The sequence below is a fragment of the Mobula hypostoma genome, chromosome 25 (genome assembly GCF_963921235.1).
Source record: "Mobula hypostoma chromosome 25, sMobHyp1.1, whole genome shotgun sequence".
Classification (NCBI taxonomy): Eukaryota; Metazoa; Chordata; class Chondrichthyes; order Myliobatiformes; family Myliobatidae; genus Mobula; species Mobula hypostoma.
Genome location: NC_086121.1, coordinates 45,127,580 through 45,151,273, shown reverse-complemented (window position 1 = coordinate 45,151,273; position 23,694 = coordinate 45,127,580). Strand labels below are relative to the sequence as shown.

At 42.6% G+C, this 23,694-nt stretch overlaps 1 protein-coding gene across 4 annotated transcripts in view; it reads left to right on the top strand.

Moving 5' to 3' along the window:
* hspg2 (heparan sulfate proteoglycan 2) overlaps window positions 1-23,694 on the top strand; it is a 546,546-nt gene that overhangs the window by 263,744 nt on the left and 259,108 nt on the right. For all 4 annotated transcript variants that reach the window (XM_063033469.1, XM_063033470.1, XM_063033468.1 and 1 more), the window contains exon 29: window positions 1,862-1,948. In XM_063033469.1, the coding sequence (XP_062889539.1) occupies window positions 1,862-1,948 (87 nt within the window). The remainder of the gene's footprint in view (window positions 1-1,861; window positions 1,949-23,694) is intronic.

The window sequence follows — 23,694 nt, the reverse complement described above, 5'->3', positions numbered from 1 at the left end:
TGAAGCGTTCCGGCCCGAAACATTGACCGATCTTTTCCACAGATGCTGCCTGACCTGCTGAGTTCCTCCAGCGTGTTGTGAGTCCCACTGCCCTCTCCCAGATCCACCTATCACTCGTCCCACCCATGGCCCTTACCTGATCTGGTTTTATCCCCTCTGTCATTCAGAACAGATGAAGGATCTGGATGGAAGCATTGACAGTCCGCCTCCCTCCACAGATGCTGTCCAATTTGTTGAGTTCCTTCCTCCACCATTTTGTGTGTTGCCCTAGGATTTGAGGAAGACGTCTATTGAATTAAGTTAAATACAAGCATCATCAGGGATATAGTTGAGCCTCTTGGAACCATCACAATAATCAAGGACAAAGCAGAAACTTTGCTATAGCAAGGATATGATAGTGTTAGAGGAATCCTGTGGGCTGGCTTTACTGGAAATTTAAAAGCAGCAGGTGGATCATTTTGGTGTGATTAGTAAGGTGGATATCATGGTCAATGTGGTCAGCAAACCTTTATCTGATAATTGGTCGGTACTGCTTCTTACTGTAACCGAAGAGACAATGTAACAAGTGGAAAAGACAAATATGCAGATTGCAAAGAACACAGCACCTGCTACTGCCAAGGGGAATCTGTACCCCAACATTTGATGGCGTTTGGGTGTAGGGATTAAGCTGACTGGAGAGGTGAGCAAGGATTTGTGAAACTGTATTTGTGTATGGAGTAATTTCTCGGGGTTTTGCCCAATTACCTCACTAATTTTCATTGGATGTTGTTTTCAATGTTGCCCCACCATGGGCTGAAAATGACAGTCCATCTGCACTCTGGAATGCACTGCCTGGGGCGGTGGTAGAGGCAAAAACAGTAGAGACTTTAATAGATAGAGTCACAGAAAAATAAAGCACACAAACAGGCCCTTCGGCTCATCTAGTCAGTGCCGAACCATTTAAACTGCTAGTCCCATTGACCTCCATTGGGTCCATAGTCATCCATACCCCTACTGTCTCTGTATTTATCCAATCTTTTCTTCAATGTTGAAATCGAGCACCACGTGTACTGGCAGCTTGTTCCACACACTCACAACCCTCTAAATCAAGATGTTTCCATTCATGTTCCCTTTAAACTTTCACATTTTACCCTTAACCTATGACTTCTAGTTGTAGTCTCACCCAACCTCAGAGGAAAAAGCCTGTTGACATTTAGCCTATCCATACCACTCATAGTTTTGAATACTTCTGTCAAATCTTCTCTCGGTCTTCTACGTTCCAAGGAATAAAGTCCTAACCTATTCAATCTTTCCTTATAACTCAGGTCCTCCAGTCCTTATAAATTTTCTCTCAACTCCTTCAACCTTAGTTACATCTTTCCTGTACGTAGGTGACCAAAACTGCACACAATATTCCAAATTAGGCTTCACCAACATCTTGTACATCTTCAACATAACATCCCATGTTTAGATAGGTACATGAATGTGAGGAAAATGGAGGGATATGGGCATTGTATAGACAGAAGAGATTGGTTTAGTTGGCCATTTGATCACTCATTTGTTTAGTTTTGCACGACACTGTGGGCCAAAGGTACTGTTCTATGTACTCAGTTGATTGCAGAGCAGTGAAGCAACCCACTTGGGTCAGCAGTTACACATTCTGAGAAAAGTTCATTGAGCCAGCATCCTAACACAAGGCAGAGAGTTTTTCAGTTTGCAGGCAGCTGAATGGGGAGGAACTTCACTAAAAACATGTTTACATTTTTCAAATGCTCTTCATTCTTGTGCTGCTTGTCGTACAACACAGTGTAAATATCCCATTGTCTCAAAAGCTAGAGGGGTTAGTTATTACTTTGGTAACTCTCTTTTAATTTTTGTTCAGGTTTTCATCGACTTGTTTCTTGGACTCAGATGGAAAGCCAACGTGTAATAATTGCCCAAGTGGCTTCGGAGGCAGGAACTGTGAAAGGTATAATCCACTAAACCATGACACACCTTGCTTTTATGTGGTAGTTTTTATGGTGTATTACAATAATTCCCATTCCTAATGGCCCAACTATTCCGTCTAATACTGGGAGCTAATTCCAAAATATGTCAATTCCATAAAGTAGCGTCTAATCAGATATAAAGACCCCTTCTCCAGTTCCAATATGGACAAGCTCAGCCTGAGTTAGGCAGCGTCTGTTAGTCATGTTGTGCATAGTACACCTCAAGACTTTGGCATAAAATGCCCAAAACTGAACAAAAAGCACCCATCAAGCATAGAGTTTAGTCTTGACTCCGGTGAAAGGGTTCAATCTAACTGTCCACAAAGTGAGTCCCCGAGTTAATTGACTTTGTTATTCCCTGACCAGAAATCTTATGGGTTAGTGAAGCTCGTTGTTCCTCATTGACTTGGAGATCCGGTATAAAAGTTTAAAATTATGCTTAAGCTTTTCAATTACAGGCTGTTTTTTGGGTAGAAATTTATTTGGTCGAAAGTTAAAACTAAATTTAAATGTAAGTTTTGCCAGTGTTTGGAATGATATTGTTTCAGCACACTTTTACTTTATTTAAATCTAACCCTATCACCAGAAACAGTATGAACATCCCTTTTTCCTAATAACACAAAAACCCATCAAAATTGAGTTTATCTTAACCCACGTATTGGTTAGGAAGTTAGAAAGTTGAGCGATAGTCAAGGGTCTATGCAATGAATCGCCAGTTCCACTACTAACTCCCTCTAAAGAAAGTGAAAACCCTTCAATACTAAAAGTCCATTTAGGAATATGACACCAGTAGTTCTCAGAAGCAGGTCCAGCTTCATGTATAGCTTCTCCCGGCTCTGCAGTGTGTTGAGCGTGCAGGAAATTGAGGTAAAATAAAACGTAGATCTCATCAACTGGTAAAGTGAAAGGAATTTCCTGCAGAGAGAATAAATCAATGATTACTAAAACACCTTTATACTTCTGTGACTGTTGATGGGTAGAATTGCTCATGACATCAGTAGTGCTATTGATCTAAAATATAATTACCACTGGCTATGTTTGAGGTGGCTTTCATTGGAAATAATTTGTTATTGAACCTTAAACAACAGAACTGAGCATGCTAAATTGTGAAGATTCCTGGGAGAAGCTCTGATTCAAAATATGATGATTACTAGAAGGGGCACTCAGATGGTCTCACACCCTAAAGTCAGAGCCTGAAGAACAGTTTGGCTCTGTTTTTCTGCTTTGAAAAAAAATTCAGAGTATTTTTTTCATTTCTTCTTATTAATCATCACTAATGGGAATGCTTTGAGAATTCTGGATCATTGTTGAATTTGAATGGTCTCTTGAAAATAAAGGGGAAATCTTGGATATCAAATTACAGCAGATTTCTCATAAGTCTCGGTCCAAATGGAGCTTTCATTTGACTAGCACAGCCTTTCAGTTTCTGTGAAAAGGTGTTTATAAGAACCAGACATATGGAAAAGCCAGAGCTCTGCATGTAAGGTGTAAGTGGAACTGCTTGTGGGAGCTCCTGTGTACTTGCAGAGGGCTGTTCTTCAGGTGCTTCTTGGTGGGCTGGGCTTTCTCAGGTGGCCAGGCTGAAGTCTTCTAGTGGTGGTGTGTTCGCTGTGCATTTCTGCCTCTCATGGAGCTTTCATAACTTGTACTTTAACTTGTGGAAATCCAGTTAAATATCCATACATGGCCTCACTGTTGTGAAAAAGGGGTAACTCATGTTACTCAGCAGCTGAGAAGTAGGTTTGCAAAAAGCAATTATTCAGTTGTAGAGCTGAATTCGGATCTGCAGGAATATTAGAAATGCCACACCTTCTAAGGTGACCTCATGGGGTTGAGGGTGATTGGCTTTTCACTCCAGTTCCGTACATAGTCAAGCGGCTGAAAAGGCTTTAAGACTTTGTCACGGGTGTGGCAGATCATGTTTGATGGGTTGCCAGGGATGTTTGCTGTCTTAGTTGATGTGTGACATGATGTGAATGGTCACATGCTGCCTTGGTGTGGTGAAGAAGGTGGATTTTTTATGAAAGCTTTGAGGACCTTGCATTATCTTACTTAGCTGCTCCAGTGCTTTTCCCTGAAACTTCTGCTGAGAATTCAGTCACAGCAGTTAGCTATATTCCAAATATAGTTCCACACCCAGAGAGTTTGAAATAAATGTTTAGTCCCTGATAAACCATTCCTTGGCAGGGAATTCCAATTTTCCTCTCTACTCTTGCCAACTCTGAGCGGTCTCCTCCATTCCTCAAACCAGTTTGTGCTGTAAAGTAGTGACTGGTTTTCCCTTACTGTCTTTTAATGTTACCTGATCTCACCTATAAACACATGAGCAACAATATGCAAATTGCTGTTGCTTTGCCTTGGAACCTGGCTAGTTCCATGCAAAACATTGTTGTGCCAACTTGGGTCAGTAGACGACAATGGCAGCTTAAGGAGGAAGGAGGAACTTGATTGCTTCCATTCTGGTCTATGGTTTGGAGTTTGATACTGGATTGTACAGCAAGCACATGCCTTGGTTAGGTTTGTTCAGTGGTCATTCTAGTCAAAGCTTCCTCAACCCTGGCATCTCAAGGAGTACCTGGAGGTTGAAAATCACAGAATGGTAGAGCCCATCATACCTCATTTCAGAAATAGTAATTTTTTTTCCCCTTGCAATGCCTATTCCCCAATTACTGCATCAATATCCAATAAAGTTATTATTCAGTTATGTTTCCAAAATAATCATTAAAGCATCGCAGCAGCAAGCTGAGTATAAAGTTCTTTACATTTAGCCTCTTGTCTTGGGCCTCTGACCAATGGACACTCACTCACTCAGCTACATTCATAATTTCCTATTTTAAATTCCTTTCAAGGTCCTTGCTTAAAGTACCATAGCACCTAACTAAAATCTCTCATTCATTCCAGTAAATCTCTTTAGCACCTTTCATAAGGTACTGTCCTCAGAATTGGACACACATGTTCAGGTTGGATTAATTAGTAATATAAGAATATTTCATAGAGCCATTGAGTCCTGCAGCTTAGAAAGAGGCCCTTCATCCCACCAGTAGGCATGCATCCACATTGATCCCACCTTTCCAGCACTCATCCCAAAGGATGTACATGCCATGATGATTCACACACTCATCTAGACATACCATACATACAGTCAGTGGACTCTGCATCCATCCCCTCCCAGGCGGTGTGTTCCAGACACTCACCACTCTGCCTTTCCTTTGTAAAGCTATGTTCACACTGTGTCCATCCTAGCATTCTGCCCTGAGGAAGCAGTTGTACAGTTTTGTAAGCATGATTTTTCAGTAGTTGTCGTTACTTATTAATTGTTTCAATTTATCATGCAGGTTCAAGTTTATTGTCGTGGGCATGCAGATCCCAGGGTATAAATGCATAAAATACGCATAATATTCAGGGTAAAATATAACAACCCTTAAACAACACGATAACTAAAATAAACCAAATGGAATAACATAAGAGCATTAGTTCAAGTTCACAGAAATACAGTCTGAGGTAGAATTAGTGTTTTATGGATCAGTTCAAGAATCTCAAGATGTGGGTCTTCAGGCTCCTACACTGCCTGCCTGATGGCAACAATGGAAAAAGGGCATGCAAGCACACACAAAAAGCTGGAGGAACTCAGGAGGCCAGGCAGCATCTTTGGAAAAGAGTGCAGTCGACCTTTTGGGCCAAAACCCTTCAGCAGAACTGCAGGGGAAAAAAAGATGAGGAGTTGAGTTAAAAGTGGGGGGAGGGGAGGGAGAAACACAGGGTGAGAGGTGAAACCAGGAGGGGGAGGGGCAAAGTAAACAGCTGGGAAGTTGATTGGTGAAAGAGATACAGGGCTGGAGAGGGGGCAAATGAAATGGGAGAGGACAGAAGGCCATGGAAGAAAGAAAAATGAGAAGAAGCACCAGAGGAAGGCAATGGGCAGGCAAAGCGATGAGCTGAGAGAGGGAAAAGGAGATGGGGAATGGTGAAAAGGGGGAGTTGGAGAAATCCGTGTTCATACCATCAGGCTGGAGGCCACCCAGACGGAACATAAGGTGTTGTTCCTCTGACCTAAGTGGGGCCTCATCGCGACGGCAGGGGAGGCCGTGGATAGACATATTGGAATAGGACTGGGTAGTGGAATTAAAATGGGTGGCCACTGGGATATCCAGCTTCTGGCAGACAGAACGTGCATGCTCGGTTCTCACCAATATACAGGAGGCCGCACCGGGAACACCTTATGCAATATAGGACCCCAGTAGACTCAGAGTGTCGCATCACCTGGAAGGACTTTTTAGGGTCCTGAATGGTAGTGAGGGAGGACGTGTAGGGGCAGGTGTAGCACTTGTTCTGCTTACAAGGATAAGTGCTAGGAGGGAGATCACTGGGAAGGGACAAATGGACAAGGGAGTTGCATAGGAAGTGATCTCTACAGAAAGCAGAAAGGGGGTGGGTGGGGGGGAGATGTGCTCGATGGTGGGATCCGTTGGAGATGGCTGAAGTTCGGGAGAATTATGTGCTGGATGCAGAGGCTGGTGGGGTGATAGGTGAGGTCAAGAGGAACCCTATCTCTGATGTGGTGGCAGGAGAAAGAGGTGAGGGCAGACGTGTGTGAAATGGAAGAGATGTAGTTGAGGGCAGCATTGATGGTGGAGGAAGAGAAGCCCTTTTCTTTGGAAAAGGAGGACACCTTCGTTCTGGAATGAAAAGCCTCATCCTGAGAGCAGATGTGGTGGAGACGGAGGAATTGAGAGAAGGAGATGGTGTTTTTACAAGTAATAGGGTCCCCCCCCACCACTTTTCCTACACTACATTGATGCTGTTTCCTGCACCCATGCTGAGCTCATCAATTTCATCAACATTGCCTCCAGCTTCCACCCTGCCCTCAAATTTACCTAGTCCATTTCTTACACCTCCCTCCCTCCCCTTTCTCGATCTCTCTGTCTCTGTCTCTGGTGACAGCTTATCCACTGATGTCTATTATAAATTCACAGACCCTCACAGCTACCTGGACTGTACCTCTTACACCTGTTACTTGTAAAAACGTCATCCCCTTCTTGTCTCTGCCGCATCTGTTCTCTAGATGAGGCTTTTCATTTCAGAACCAAGCAGTTTCTCTAGGATTTTGTGTATGCTGCTTGGAATTCCAGCATCTGCAGATTTTCTCTTGTTTAGTGAAAAGGGCATGAAATTGCCTTCCTGAGTAATCATGTCCTGTAGATCTGCTCAGTGGTGGGGAGAGCTGTACCTGTGATGGATTTGGCTCAGTTAATCACTTTCAGTAGCCTCTTACATTCCAGTGCATTGGAGTCCTACATCAACCAGCCAGAATGCGTTTCATTGTACATATATAGAAGTTTGTCAGAATTTTCTATCATATCTTAAATTTCTGAGAACTTCGATCATCTCCTTAAACTTCTGAAGAGGTGGACGGGGCACTGTCTGGATTTAGTTGTCTGGAGCAGCTGATATGGAATTGAGAGGTTTATGTCTTTCTCTCCATGCTCTTGGGATGTTGCTGTTACTGGAAGGCCAGCAAGTATCTCTGTCCAATACTGTGCTTTGAATGTTTACATTCATAAACACACTCAAACCTTTTGATGGCTGGTTGAGCATGATGCTATGGATCAACTTGCTTGTTGAATTATTTCTGGCTTGTTCAGGTCCCAAATCCAGCAGCTGTCTATGGTTAAAGGAGAACAGGCCACACTGATTATCAGGGAAATTGCAAATGGAACTGAGTCCATCACTAAGGACCCCCACCACCCAGGACATGCCCTCTTCTCATTGTTACCATCAGGAAGGCGGTACAGAAGCCTGAAGTTACACACTCAGCGATTCAGGAACAACTTCTTCCCCTCTCCCATCCGATTTCTCAATGAACACCACCCCACTACTTTTTTATTTGTATTTTAATGACTTATTTTAACATAACTATATATATATATTCTAATTCTGTTTTTTGTCTCTGTATTTATTTATCATGTATTTCATCGTCCTGCTGTAAAATTACTAACTTTTAAATCTGATTCTGAATACTGATAAGTGATCAGCCCATCTCCTACCTTTAATTGGAGCAGATAAGGATGTTTGACTCTAGAGGATTGCACTGAGGAAGTGGTGTAGTGATAGTTGGGCTAGGATGATTTCTTCTTAACATACATCAACTACTTTGATATTATTTGATGCCATGGGCAGTTACTCACCTCTTGAACTTGTGACTATGCCTCAGTGAGACCTGGGGCAATGCAGTCCTGGCAAAACCCAATTTGAACATTGCAGAGCTGGTTATTGATGTTCAGTTGTCAAAGCTCTCAGCCAGCACATCGCCAATGAGATAAAGACTGATCTTGTTCACTCATCTGCATCTTGTAGACAGGATAGACAACACAGTCTGCCACTTCATGGTCAATTCTGAATCTGCCATAGAACAGCCTGACTACAGCACTGGCTTATTGTGGATCACATCTTCGGCAGTGACATGTAGCTCTTCTTCCTCACCAAGAACACAGATCTTCATGGAACCTCTTTCTCCAGTTCATCACCAATCATGACAAAAGGGCCACTTGACCCTTAAAACCTGCCCTGCTGTTCATTACATTTGTGCCTGATATTTAACTTCGCCTCTGTTTCTAATCCTGTGACTCTGTTAATTTTTAAATGTCTAACAACATATGTTTTGCATGAACTAAATAACAAAGCCTTCACAGCCCTCCCCGCTCACCAACCCTGTGTGAAGAAATTTCTCCTGGGCTCCATTCTGAGTAACCCAACCCATACTCTGAGAGTGTAACTACTGGTTGGTACCAGACTCTAAAGCAAGGTAAACATACTCCCTGTTGAGCCTGAGATATCCTCTCGTTCTCCAAAACTACGGAAAATGCAGTCCCAGCCCACTCAGTTTCCCGTCATACACAAATCGGTAAAGAAGAACAAAACAGTGTGGATCCCTCTCGATACAATCTCACTGAATTTGTCAGGTTTACTGAGCTTGAATCTGATCCACTTGTCCCCTTAGGCTGTCAGTCACATCTGCCATGTGCCCTCAGTGCTCAAAGCCTGGGACGCCCCACACCCTGCCAAGAAGTAAAGGATGTGTAAATATTAGCAGAGGGCAGGGTGCCACACCATGAAGTACAAGGGCGGAGGCTAGACATTCAATGTAGCATATCTTTTTTTCAAAATACACAGGGAGTACTTGTGTTGAAGTTAATAGCTCAGCATTGCGTCGGGGTGCCTCTGCCCAGTAGTCCACTGCAGTTGTATCTCATTTACTGGTGCATCGTAGATACTGCGGGGCTTTAGTACACCCAGTGTCAACATATTCATGGGTTTTTTGTCAAGGTTGGTGTTGGATCTGGTGATATTAATCTCAAGGTTCCCTCCAAAGTCAAGAATGATGCATAAGACTTTGTGGTTACAGCCATTTTATTAAGTGTTGCAAGAACAAAGAACAACCGAAGATAGAAGGACAAAGAAAAACAAAGTTGTGGTCCTCTCATACCCTCACTGCAGATAAGGCTGGAAAACACGTTCCAATGATAAGATGTAACCCATGAGACAGCCAGGTTCAAGTGATCTGTCTGAGTCCTTCTGCAGACTACCTGATTCCTCAACATTACCGGCTCCTCCACCTACCTTTGTATCATCTGCAAATGTAGCCACAAAGCTGTCAATTCTCTCATCCAAATCGTGGTCCCAAAACCCAACTGTATACAACATCACTAGTAATTGGTGGCCACCCAGAATTGGCCCCTTTATTCCCACTCTTTGCCTACTACTAGTCAACCAATCTTCTATCCATGATAGAAAATCCATAGAAACAACCTGCACTGACACAACACACACAAAACGCTGGAGGAACTCAGCAAGTCAGGCAGCATTTATGGAAAAGAACAAACAGTTGATATTTTGGGCGGAGATCATTTATCAGGACTGGAAAACACTGTACCAGAACATCCACTAACTCTCCTTTGTCTATCCTGCCTGTTAGTTCCTCAAAGAATTCCAACAGATTTGTTAGGCAAGAGTTCCCCTTTAGAAAACCATGCTAACTTTGGCCTATTTATCACATACCTCCAAGTACCCCAAAACCTCATCCTTAACAATTGACTCCAACATCTTCCCAACTACTGTCAGGCTAACTGGCCTATAATTTCCTTTCTTTTGCCTCTGTCCCTTCTTAATGAATGGAGTGACATCTGCAATTTTCCAGTCCCCTGGATCCATTCCGCAATCTAATGATTGTTGAAAGATCATTACTGCTGCCTCCACAATCCCTTCAGCCACCTCTTTCAGAACTCTGGGTTGCAGTGCATCTGGTCCAGGTGACTTGTGTACCTTTTAGAGCTTCCAGCTTTCCATGCACCTTCTTAGTCGTATCAACTATGCTCACTCCTACCCCAGGCACTATCGAATTTCTGGCATACTATTAGTGTCTTCCACAGTGAAGACTGATGCAAAATACTTATTAAGTCCGTCTGCCATTTTTTTTGTCCCCCATTACTACCTCTCCAGCATTATATTCCAGCAGTCTAATATTCATTCTCTTCTCTCTGTTACTCTTTAGATATCTGAAAAAAAAGTTTGGTGTTCCCTTTTACACTAATGGCTAGCTTACATTCATATTTCATCTTTTCTCTCTTTGGCTTTTTGAGTTGCCTTCTTTTGGCTTTTAACAGCTTCCCAATCCTCCAACATCCCACTAATTTTCTCTATATTATATACCTTCTCTTTTGCTTTTATGCCACATATTTCCTTTAGGATACTTCCTCATCTTTGGGATGTATCTGTATTCTAGATGCACATTCTAACTGCCCCCAGAAACTCCAGCCATTGCTGCTGTGCCATCAGCACTGATAGTGTGCACTTCCAGAAACTCTCTCGTGCCTCTGTAATTTCCTTTACTTCACTGTAATTACTGAAACATCTGACTTTATCTTCTCCCTCGCAAACTGCTGGGTGAATTCTGTCATAAGAACATAAGAAATAGGAGCAGGAATAGGCCATTTCTGCCATTCAATAAGATCATGGCTGATCTGGCCATGGGCTCATCTCCACCTACCTGCCTTTTCCAGTTAACCCTTAATTCCCCTACTATGCAAAAATCTGTCCAACCTTGTCTTAAATATATTTCCTGAGCTGGCCTCTACTGCTTCATTGGGCAGAGAATTCCACAGATTCACCACTCTCTGGGAAAAGCAGTTCCTCCTCATCTCTGTCTTAAATCTACACCCATGAATCTTGAGGCTATGTCCCCTAGTTTTAGTCTCACCTACCAGTGGAAATAACTTTCCTGCCTCTATCTTATCTATCCCTTTCATAATTTTATATGTTTCTATAAGATCTCCACCCATTCTTCTGAATTGCAGTCCCAGTCATCTCAATCTGTCTTCATAGTCTAACCCTTTTATCTATGGAATCAACCTGGTGAACCTCCTCTGCACCGTCTCCAAAGCCAGTATATCCTTCCTCAAGTAAGGAGACCAGAACTGCACGCAGTACTCCAGGCACGATCTCACCAGTACCCTGTACAGTTGCAGCATAACCTTCCTGCTCTTAAATTCAGTCCCTCTGGCAATGAAGGCCTGCATCCCATTTGCCTTCTTGATAACCTGCTGCACCTGCAAACCAACAAGCACTCCCATGTCCCTCTGTAGAGGTGCATGCTGCAATTTTTTTTTACCATTTAAATAATAATCTGCTTTTTCATTTTTCCTTCCAAAGTGGATGACCTCGCATTTTACCAATATTGCACTCCATCTGCTAGAACCTTGCCCATTCACTTAACCTATCTATATCTCTCTGCAGACTCTCCATATCTTCTGCACAATTTGCTTTTCAACTCAATTTAGTATCATCAGCAAACTTAGATACACTACACTCGGTTCCCACTTCCAGATCGTTGATGTACATCTTGAACAGTTCTGGGCCCAGCACCGACCCGCTCGTTCACCACTGATTGCCAACCAGAGAAACACCCATGTATCCCAACTCTCAGCTTGCTATTAGTTTACCAATCCTCTATCGATTCTAATACATCAACCCCAACTCTATGCATCCTTATCGTATGGATAAGTCTTTTATGTGGCACCTTATCAAATGCCTTCTGAAATCCAATTAAATAATGCCCATCTGTTCCCCTCATTACATCCTCAAAGAACTCCTGTAAGGTTATCAAACAGGACCTGCCTTCGCTGAATCCATGCTGCATCTCCAAGATGGATCATATTACTGTCTCCTCAGAGTTCCTTTACCTTATGCTCCCTAATCAAATTTGGTTCATTACACAACACCCAATCCAGAATTGCCTTTCTCTCTCCTGGTGGGTTCTACCACAAGCTGCTCTAAAAAGCCATCTCGTAGGCATACAACAAATTTTCTCTCTCGGGATCCAGCACCAATCTCATCTTCCCAATATACCTGCATATTGAAATCCCCCATGACTATTGTAATGTTGCCCTTATTACATGTCTCTTCTGTCTCCCATTGTAATTTATATCTCACTTCCGGACTACTCTTCAGAGGCCTGTATATAACTATTATCAAAGGCTCTTAATGCTTGTAGTTTCTTAACTCTATCCACAATGACTCTGATCCTATGAGATGATTCTACATCTTCTGATCCTATATCACCTCTTTTTAAGGATTTGATTTCATTTTTAACCCACAAAGCTACCTTGCCCTCTCTGGCTACCTGCCAGTCCTTTCAATACAATGTGCATCCATGTATATTAAGCTCCCAACTCTGACCTTCTTTCAGCCATGACTCAGTAAAGCTCACAACAGTATACCTGCGTTACAACATCGAAATGTGCTACATTGCCTACCTTATTCTGTCTACTGCGTGCATTCAAATATAACACCATTAGTCCTGTATTCATCACCTTTTTTTCTGATTCTGCCCTGCTGTTACACTTCAGTTCATCATACTGACCACAATATTGTTGTATCGTCTGCCTGTCCTTCTTCACAGTCTCACTACACACTGCATCAACTTGTATCCTAACTGCCCCATCCTCAGCACTATCATTCCGATGCTCATCCCCCTGCCGAATTGATTTAAATCCTCCCCAACAGCTTTAGCAAACCTATTTGCAAGGATACTGGTGGTCCCCCTCGGGTTCAGGTGTAACATGTCCTTTTTGTACAGGTCGTACCATCTTCAGAAGAGGTCGAGATCCAGAAACCCAATCCAGGGTTTCAGATCCAGAAATCTGAAACTGTGCTCCTGCACCCACTTTTTCAGCCACTCATTCATCTGTATTTTTAACCTATTCCTGCCTTAATGAGCACATTGTACTGGAAGAAATCCAGTGATTACTGCCTTGGAGGTCCGCTCTTCAGCTTCTTCCCTAACTCCCTATACTCACTATACAGGACCTCTTCCCCATTTCTATCTATGTCATTGGTGCCAATATGCACCATGACCTCTGGCTGCTCCCTCTCCCTCTTGAAAATCTTTTCCAACTGCTCTGAGACATCCTGGACCCTAACACCTGAGATGCAACACATTATCCTGGTGTCTCTTTTGTGGCCACAGAATCTCCTCCCCCCCACCTGCCCAAAACTATCAAATCTCCTATCACAATTGCTCTGCCTGATTTTTCCCCTTCCCTGCTGAGCCTCGGAGCCAGCCACAGTGTCATTGTCCCAGTTACTGCTTCAGTGCCTTGATAGGCCATCCTCCCTCCCCCAGCAGTATCCAAAGGGGTATACTCGTTGCTGAGGGGAACCCTGCACTGACTGCTTACTGGCCTTGCTACTCCTGGTGACCACTCAGCTACTATCTGAAGTCTGCCCTCTGGATGTGACCATCTCAGTAAAAGTCTCATTTGAGGTTTTCAACCTCCCCGATGATCCTGAATACATCCAGCTCCAGCTCCAGACCCTTGACCTTGTTAGTCAGGAACTGCAGTTGGATGCAAACGTAGTCATCTGGGAGACTGTCAGGTACCCCACATCTCATAGGAGTAGCATTCCACTTCCCTTACTACCATCCTCCCTACACTTTTTATGCCTCTAACTTCTGAAGCCTGTGTCTGTTCTTACCCAAGCCTGATGACCCAAAGCCTGGCCACTCTAACACTGTCTACATTATTTACACCTCACTTCTTTTTATTGGCCCCTGCCAGAGTGCCTAAGAGATCATTATAATTGCAGCCCGGTGAAAATTTCCAAAAGGCCTCAAGCTCTTCGTAAACCTGGCGCTACCTCACCAATGTATGACTTCTCGCGATGATTGCAGCCTGCCAAAAAAAAGCAAACATGGGAAAGTTAAATTACAAGGAAAATAAGAAGTCTACACCCTAATCCAACATTAGACTTTTCTGTCACTACAATATTTAATACCTTTTGAAGAACAATGAATTACTCTTTAAACTGCTCAGTTTTTTCTTCTGATAAGCAGAGACAGTGACACTAACCGAAATTAATGTAAAAGTCTTCAATGAAATTTACTAAGACATAAAAAAATCTACTCTTTGTAATATACTGTTCTATCATCTTAGTAATGCCCTGAAGTGCTGAAGATATTTGTTTAACCTCGACCAGATTTTCATTACACAATTGAAATTGCTTTTCCATTTGTGCTGCCTCAGGGGAGCCATGGTTACAGTTGGAGACTGACTTGTTTGTGGTAGTCGCCCTCATCATAGACTGCAGGCACTCCATGGCTGAAGTTTACTGCTTTGAGCATCATTTAGTACATCTAAGAAAATGGATTCTGTTTTGAAGCCATTGGTTATAAACATCCAGTGTTGTGAGGGTACTGTGTAGAATCCTTTGCAAAATCTGGTGTTCTGTTGAGAATCATTTCATTGTAAGTCTAGCTTTTTAGTTAAAAAGTCACACCCTTGTAACTGTGCTGAGCAATAAGTACTGTTGAACACAATTTTGCAGTTGTAATGGAAAGGAAGTATGATTCCAGGTGCCATGTATTGTTGAGATTCTATTTGTTTCATCAGTGAATTATATTTTCAATTATCTCTGTCTACATTCTTAAAAGTGCTTCCTTCTGTGACCGTGATCCACGTTTGCTTTTCAACTGAAGGCAGTAGCAAATTACTGCTTAATTTGGGTTAGGCGTTTGCTTTAACTTTGGTGGCAATTGGTATGAAGGTCTAATATATTAAGACCATTGGCCTTTATGTACAGACTGGTTCTGGATCTTTGCTTTAATCACTGCCTAATCAACCTCTTCCTGCCTCTGCTTCTGTTGCTAACAAACCTGTGCACTAACATGGGGCTTCCATGTTGGTTACTCTGTCAGAGCTTGCAGACAATGCTAGATGTTGCATAAAGCTTTTATGCACAAGTTTGTATCCAGAAAACTACCTGGCTGAAATATGTCTTGTTGTAAGCCATAGAGTTTCACCACCCAGTCTTTGTGCTCCATCAAAGCAACACAGAGATCTGCTTAAAATGAAACCCTTTTTGTCTAACCAGTTGGCTGCCAGACAGTGGCCAAGTTGTCAAATTCCATGTTAGATATTTCTTTAAAGCAAGAAAAGATGTCTTTGTTTGCTGACCAAGACCTTTGATCCTTTAAAAAGAAATCTGACAGAGTTCTGCAAAGTCTGGATTCAGCCAGTGATACTGGAGTCCAAGAAGGTGATTCCAGATGACTGCCAGAAGATTACCAGAGGTGGGTCCGGAGTAACTGGCAATACGACAGAACCAGCTGGTCTCCAAGTTAACGGTAAGCCAGATGTATCTTCAACAGTCAGAAACACAGCTGGGAATGTTACAAATGTGGGAAACACTTCCAATGTCAGTGACACCAAGCGAAAAAAAGCAACTCAAAGGACTACTTTGTCACAGCGAGCCTCTAACTTCAGGCATTTAATGAAAACTTCTGTCATTGGCTTCAATAGAAGATTGGTAATGTTAGAAAACACTGGCTTGGATCTGAAAGACAGCTTCAAACACTTACAAAAAAGACAAGATGATCTGAGCCATCAGCTGAGAAACCTCACCCAGATGTTGGCAGCACCTTCCAAAGACAAGCTGATATCTGACCTCACGTGGAAGTACACAGAAGTGGACGACAAGTTGACTGCATTGCAAGTACGACTGGAAATTCTGATTGATGGATTTGCAGCTTTGGCAGAGGAGGTTTCTGAGCTGAAGAAAAAGAGGGCATTTCGCACCAACAGTGATCAACCTGATTTCTCTAAGATTGCCACCAGCTCTCCTATAAGTATATCTCCACAGCACCAGAAGGCACTTTCCAAAACAATTTTGAAATTAAAGCCAGCATCTCATGGGAGCTACAACAAAACGTTAAGCGTTGTTTCCACAACGCCTTCTGTTAAAGCTCCCTCTGTAAGTGCAACTGAACGCAGAAAAGGCAAACAGTTTCGCTTTCACAAGAAACAAACTAATCGTGTTGATCTCATGCCAAGTGTACAAACAGAGGTCATAACAACAGCTTCCCCTATGCAGTCCACGAGCAAAACCCAAGTGAGCAGGAAGCTTGGAGCTAAAAATAAACCTCTGCCTGGTAAAGGTAGAACTGTTGGTAAGGAAGTTCCCCGAACAGAGAACCCTGCACTCACACTTGACCGAGTCTCATCAACATTGCATGCAAATATGACTGGTTTCACCATTGCACCAAGTACATTGAGTACTCAACTAACCCCGACAGCTGTGCTGAAAAAACCAATGAAAACATTTCCACGGGGATCAAAGGAGAAAGCGAAAGCTGGAGATTTAGAAACTGTAAATCACACAGAGGTCCCAGCTAAGGGTAGAGGGGTAACAAAGCCCGGCTCTAATACAGGTAAAACAAAACCTCGCGGACGTTTACCCGGACAGTCCCATGTTAAAGTAAAACCAGGCAAAAAAATAACAGCACACCCCAAAGATGAAACAAAACGTGGCAACACAACAGCTAAACAACATCGTCATTCTAGTGCATCAACAGGTAATATTGAGGCACCTGAAAAGCATAAGATCAAGGACCCATCAACAGGTGCATCAATGCACAGGAAGAGAAAGGCATTCCTTAGATCTGATGTATCCACATTGTCCCCTGTTATAGAACAGCCTACATTGGCAAGCAAGAGACACCCCCCAACAGCAGTGCCTGCCAAGAAAATCTCAGCCGAAGGGAGATCCCAGCCGAAGGACGTCACTGAGATCTCGGCAACTGTGTGGTCACTGAAGAGGTCCGAGAGCCAACCAGTAGTTGGGCCACAGGAAAATATATGTGTCAATGATAGCCCCACAAGAAACAAAACCACAGGAACCAGAAAGAAAAAGACTAAAAAAGCAGCTGCGCTGGACATCCTGCAGCTGCTGAAAGGTGGATATGGACGCTATTCCAACACGAACAGAAAGGTTAAGAATGTGCCCCTCTATATTTCTCTTGGTCGCCTTGCCATACCAATAAAAATTATCCCAGACTGAGGTGCCTCTGTGCTGGCTTTTTGTGTAACCACCTTTGTGAAAAATGCTTGAAATGAATCTTCCAACTTGTGTGATTAACAACATCATTTTTCCTCACTGTATGGTACAGTTACTGGGAATAAGCTGAGTCCATTTTTGCTTGTCTGTGTGAAACGTCATGCAAAGTAATTGTCAAAAGTTTTGAAGATGCTTTGTGATGTAGTTTATGTAACTAAAATGTAGCTCTTCTCAGTCAGTCAGTGCAGGTATCTACCTCAAATACAAGCAATGCACTTGGTTCCTTTCTATTTGTCCTGTTGGAATATCTACAGAAACTTGTCTGGAGTAATAATTTATTGACTTCAACAAATGTCTGTTTTCAATTCAAAGAAATGATCAGTGCATCCAAGGGAATGAACATTACATCCCATTTTACTTGAGTGTTTCAGTTTTCCTGTTGGAGGGTTATAAACTAAATGTGAAATCTTATTTCATCATTTGTAGATTTGTTCCTTTGATTATTAGTAGAGTTAACAATCTGAAATTATAGTGGTCAATTAGGCACATCTCTGTGCTCATGGATACAATGTGTGCAAATACAGAGACTCTCAGGCCACATTGGTCTGAACGCACCAAGGCTTAATTTTGACCTCAAGAGCAAAATGTTGCAGATATTTGAAAACTCATTTTTTTTTTAAAAATAGAAAATATTGGTGATATTCAGCAAGTCAAATAACATCTATGAAGAGAGAAATGGAATTTCATCAGAACTGGAGAAGTGTGAAAATAAATTTGTTTTAATTGCAGATTGGGAAAGATGAATAAATAAAGGCAGTGTCTTTGATAGACGCCACCTAGTTATTCGCGGCTGAAATCGAGACAAATGAATTAAGGAATTTAGAGAAACCAAAACAAAAATGACTTTCTGGACTTGACAAATGCAGAACAGCTGTTGCTGAAAGAGAAGAGAATGCTGGAGATATCCATTGATCAGGAGAGTCAAAAGCTGGCCATTTTGGAAATAAACAGGAAAGGGTGGTTACCTGAAGTTGATGAATTGAGGTCTCAGGGCTGAGATATGCCTCGAGCAGGGATTCCCAACCTGGGTTCCATAGACCCCCTGAGTTAATGGTAGGGGTCTGTGGCATAAAAATGTTTGGGAACCCCTGGCTTAGAGAGGTCCTTGAGTTTACCCTCAGGCTTTACTGGAACTGTGCAGGAGGCCAAAGACAGAGTGGGATTTAGATTTAGAAATAAAGCTACAAGCAGCTGAAAGCCCACATTCATTCTTACAAAGGTGTTATGTAAGACAGCTACCCTATGTGCATCTGATTTCTCCATTGAACTGTAAACCACATTGTCAACACTGAAAGTGATACACTGAATTGGAAGTACAAGTGAAATGCTTGTACAAGTACAAGCTTCACCTAGTAAGATTGGTTGCATCCTTGGTATTAGGAAGGGACAAGGTTAAAAGGCAGATGCTGCATCTCCGGTTACCGTATGAAAAACGTCTGGAGGCTATTGGGGTGTATTCCCTGGAGTTCAGGAGAATGAAAGGGGATCTCATTGAAACATTCTGAATGTTAAAAGGCCTGAACAGATTAGATATGGCAAAGTTATTTCCCATGGTAGGGGAGGCTAGGACAAGTGGGCACGACTTCAGGATTGAAGGACTTCCATTTAGAAAAGGGATGCGGAGAAATTGCTTTAGTCAGAGGGTGGTAAATCTGTGGAATTTGTTGCCACGAGTGGCTGTTCAGGCCAAGTCATTGGGTGCATTTAAGGCAGAATAGATAGGTTCTTGATTAACCAAGGCATCAAAGGGTACGGGGAGAAGGCAGGAGAGTGGGGATGACTGGAAGAATTGGATCAGCCCATGATTGAATGGCAGAGCAGACTCGATGGGCCAAATAGCCTACTTCTGCTCCTATATCTTATGGAAGTGTGGGAATGTGCCGCAAGAAAGGAAGTGGTTGGTGGGTCCCTTTGAGCTGACAGGAAAGTGGAGTGGGGGATATGACCTATGGTAAAATCTCATTACAGATGGCAGAAACAATAAAGCATGATCCACTGGATGTGGAGATTGGTAGTGAGGAAGGTGAGGAACCCTATACATCCTCTGGCTTTGAGTTGAGGAGATGATAACAGAGATGCAGAAATAGTGGAAACACAGCTAAGAGGACTATTAGCCTTGGTGGAAATCCATGGAAAATGGGAAACGTCTGAGAAACACCAATGACATCTTCGTTAACAAAGTAAAATATACTTCTGAGGTTCTCAGCATCACAGGTCAGCTTCAGGCTTCTTGTTCCAATAAAACTCAGTGTAATCTCAAAGAACAATGTGTCACCTCCCAACCAGACACAACATTCCAGGCTTGGTATTGAGTCTAACATCATCAGATAATCAGCAAGTTCCATTTTTATCCCAGCATTCGTTGCTTTTTATTCTCTGGTAACTTTGGATCATTATTTTGCCTTCACCTGACTAAACCTGTCTTCTTATCTTGAAACTATATTCACTTGTTCAAGAACTTCTTGCTGAAACTAGCAGACAAGTGTAACTATTACTTAGCTCCAGTGATACAAAGAAGTTTCATGAAGTTTTAATTACTTGTTGCAATTCTTCAAAGATTTTCTGATTTTCCCAATCATATATTCGTATTGAGAAAGGACAGCTGATAAGTGCAACTTTCCCAACCTTTGTCAACTTGTCTGGCTGTTGAGAAAGTGAACTTCATTGACAATGAGTGATGACCATGCCTTGGTATCACGTTGTTGGCTTATATCCTTTACCAGTCCATTTTTGAACAGACCACTTGCTAACACCTGTTCCAGTTGCCATTGAGAAAGTGTGGTGAGGCAATGCTTTGTCTGATTACGGTCCATTGAATGTACTCCCTCAGTGATGACTTGATATGAAGACTTGAGAATGGAATTGGATGATATATGGTGAGTGTGCACCCCAGTTTACATTTCCTATTAGAGGAAAGGACGTTGAAGACTGTTGAACATTGGACACAGGCAGCACTTTCCTGCATCTGAGATAACTGAACTCCAAGAACTATATCAAATTCCCTTTGTGCTTGGCCTAATTCCAGCCTTTGGAGGTTTCCCACTCCCACCCCCATTCCCTTTGATTACTACAAGTCTACAAGTATGCTTCTTCCATGATGGTCAAATACTGCCTTGTTATTGCACCTGACCTCTGGTATTCTGCTCCTTCGTTTGACTGTGCAACAAGGCTATGAGAAGCTCTGTACCTACTGTAACTTGGAAGAAGAGCTCGGTCAATGATCCCTGAGTGATACGTGCATTCAGGAAATTAAGGCTGTTTGCCATTTGGCAGCAAACAAAATCATCTTCTATCTCATTTAATGAAATGGTTTTTCATAATCTTCATTTAATTCCATTCCAAACTGTTGCCCTTGGACTTCAGGGGCAGTTTAAAGGGGTGTGCACAGAACCTCACCTTCCATTCATTTGCAGTTCATAATGCTTAGTGCCTACTTGGATTCTCACTATGGGAGTCTTATTTGTCTTAGGAAATGCAGGAAGTTATCCTTCCCCTACCAGCCCTCTTCTCCTTGCCTCTCTGAAAAGTTTTGTCATTGCTGTGACTGTCAAAGGGCCTGATTGAGTACACTGGCCACCATGTACCGGTGAGAGAGGGTGATCCCTGTGAAGCAGCAGGTGGCTGTACATCTTGAGTAATACTGAGTGAGCTTCCTGAGTTTCTCTATTAAGGTGAATGATGGATAGTCCAACTCAATACTGATTTGAATCTTGTCGAATGTGAAAAGGGTTTCAAGAGCCACTTGTTCAGACAAATCAGTCTCTGCCTTATCATTGTTCTATCAGCATTGATGCGGTTAATCCAATTCAACTCTTGTTTCTGGTGACCCCATGTTATTTCTTGGGTACGTAATGATGATAGTGGAATTGAAGGTTGGATTATAGTGATATCCTCACTTTCCCTTCTACTGCAAAGACACTATTTCACACTGTAACATGTTTTTACTGGCCAGTATCAAATAAAGTTCTCAACTACCACAGGTTCAGAAGGGCAGCATCTATATTGGAAGAGCTAGGAGTGCAAGCGAGCACCATAATATTAGTGACAATGAAGAGATACTCATTGCTTAGGAAGCCAAACATAATTGCCTGCAATGATTTCAGCAAACATCAGCATCTTCCTATGTATCATGTACAACTGTAGCCACAGAAAGGGATTCCTGATAAGCCTCATGGATGACTTTTTCTTGGACTGTTGTGTACCACGATGCAATCAAATATTCTGTCAGATGCAGGTAGGACTTCAGCCTATATTATGGCCTTCAGCCCTGCAGGTCATGACTGGATCAAGAATGTGATAAAATCTTGATCAGGTGGCTCCAGTGAAACTGGAGCTACATGTTGAATGAACAGGATATGAAGGATGTTATTTCATGGCTTAGTCCTCCTATCAACTAATTAACTGAAAATCAATTGATATGTTCTACATTTAGCTGATGGGACATAGCCAAGCCATCTTTTTCAGAGTTCAAAAGTACAAAGTACATTTATTATCTAAGTGTGTATGCATTATACAAACTTGAGATTCGTCATCTTCTCTTTATGGCTTTTTAGTTGCCTTCGGTTGGTTTTTAAAAGCTTCCCAATCTTCTACCTTCGCACTTTTTTTCCCTAAATTATATGCCCTCTCTTTAGTTTTTGAAGTTCAAAGATCAAGATACATTTATTATCAATGTATACATCATGTGGGCACGTGGCCAAGTGGTTAAGGCATTGGACTAGCGACCTGAAGGTCGTGAGTTCGAGCCCCAGCTGAGGCAACATGTTGTGTCCTTGAGCAAGGCACTTAATCACACATTGCTCTGTGACGACACTGGTGCCAAGCTGTATGGGTCCTAATGCCCTTCCCTTGGACAACATTGGTGTCGTGAAGAGGGGAGACTTGCAGCATGGGCAACTGCTGGTCTTCCATACAACCTTGCCCAGGCCTGCGCCCTGGAGATTGAAGACTAACGGATGCCTTTAACATCATATAACCTTGAGATTCGTCACCTTACAGGCAGCCGCAGAACAAAGCCACCCAAAAGAATGCATTTTAAAAAAAGACTGCCTAACACCCAGTGTGCAAAGAGATATCAAAAACAACTCACGCAAATAGTGTTCTGAACCGAAGTCCACAAAGAGAGTCCGACCACAGACCCTTAGTTCAGTGTAGAACTGAGTATGCCCTGCTGATCAGCGAGCTGAACGGCCTGTCGCCGCCCAGGGCCCCAACACACTGCGCTTTGCAATCTGGCTGGCTTGGCACCTAGATCATCGTCCAAACATCGGTTCTGTGTAGCTGTGTTCCTTGTTGGTTGAACATTGCTCAGTCTTACAGTTCTCTTTTGTGTCTCTTCAATTCCTTGATCTTGTACTTTTTTGAGCACCATTTTTGATTTTTTTTCATTCCTGCTTTATGTTTGCTCAAAGAATTATTTGGAGTAAGGAACTCCATGTGCACACATGGAAAAGAGCATCTGCCCACAATCTTACCACTTAGCTATGTAAATAGCTATGCCAAGTTTTAATCACAAGCTTTTTTCCCCTTGTTAAGGAAAGGAAAGTGTTGAATAGGGTATTAACAAGTGATGGCAAAAGCCTGTTAAACCTAGCAAAGGGAAGTTGATGGCCTGTATTTTAGAAAGTGGATAGAATCCTATCTCAGGTGTCCCAGTAGGTGGGCTCAGTGCAGGCACACACTGGTGAAGCAGATGAACAAGATGAAATGTTGGCTAATTGAACCAAAGCTGTCAATGTGATGTGATATTTCAATAGGTACCAGGCAGAGCCAATAGATGAAGGATGCAGACAAAATAAGTTGCAAACGGAGATCAAATTTGAAATTTAATAGACGAAGTAAAAGATGAATTCCTGTCTGTTTTTGGGCCCTTTCATGTTCTTAACAATAGAAGTAACTAATGGCATAGGCTGCAAAGGGCAGGGGTTGTATGAGTACGTTAATGATCTGGCCAGTTCCAAACTCAAACAGTCGGACAAGCAGCAAACAGCAATCACTTTGACAGACAGAAACCAGCTTAACTTCTATTCTGTTTTTTGTAAGCACAAGAGATTCTGCAGATGCTGGTAAACTTGAGCAACACACAGAATGTTGGAGGAATTCAGCAAGTCAGGCAGTATCCGTGGAAGGACAATACAGGCAATGTTTTGGGCAAAGACCCTAAATCAAAGATAGAAAGGAAGGGAGCAGAAACCAGAATAAGAAGGGGGGGGGGGGAGGGAAGAAGTATAAGCTGGTGGCGGGGGGGAGAGGGAAGAAGTATAAGCTGGTGGGGGGGGGA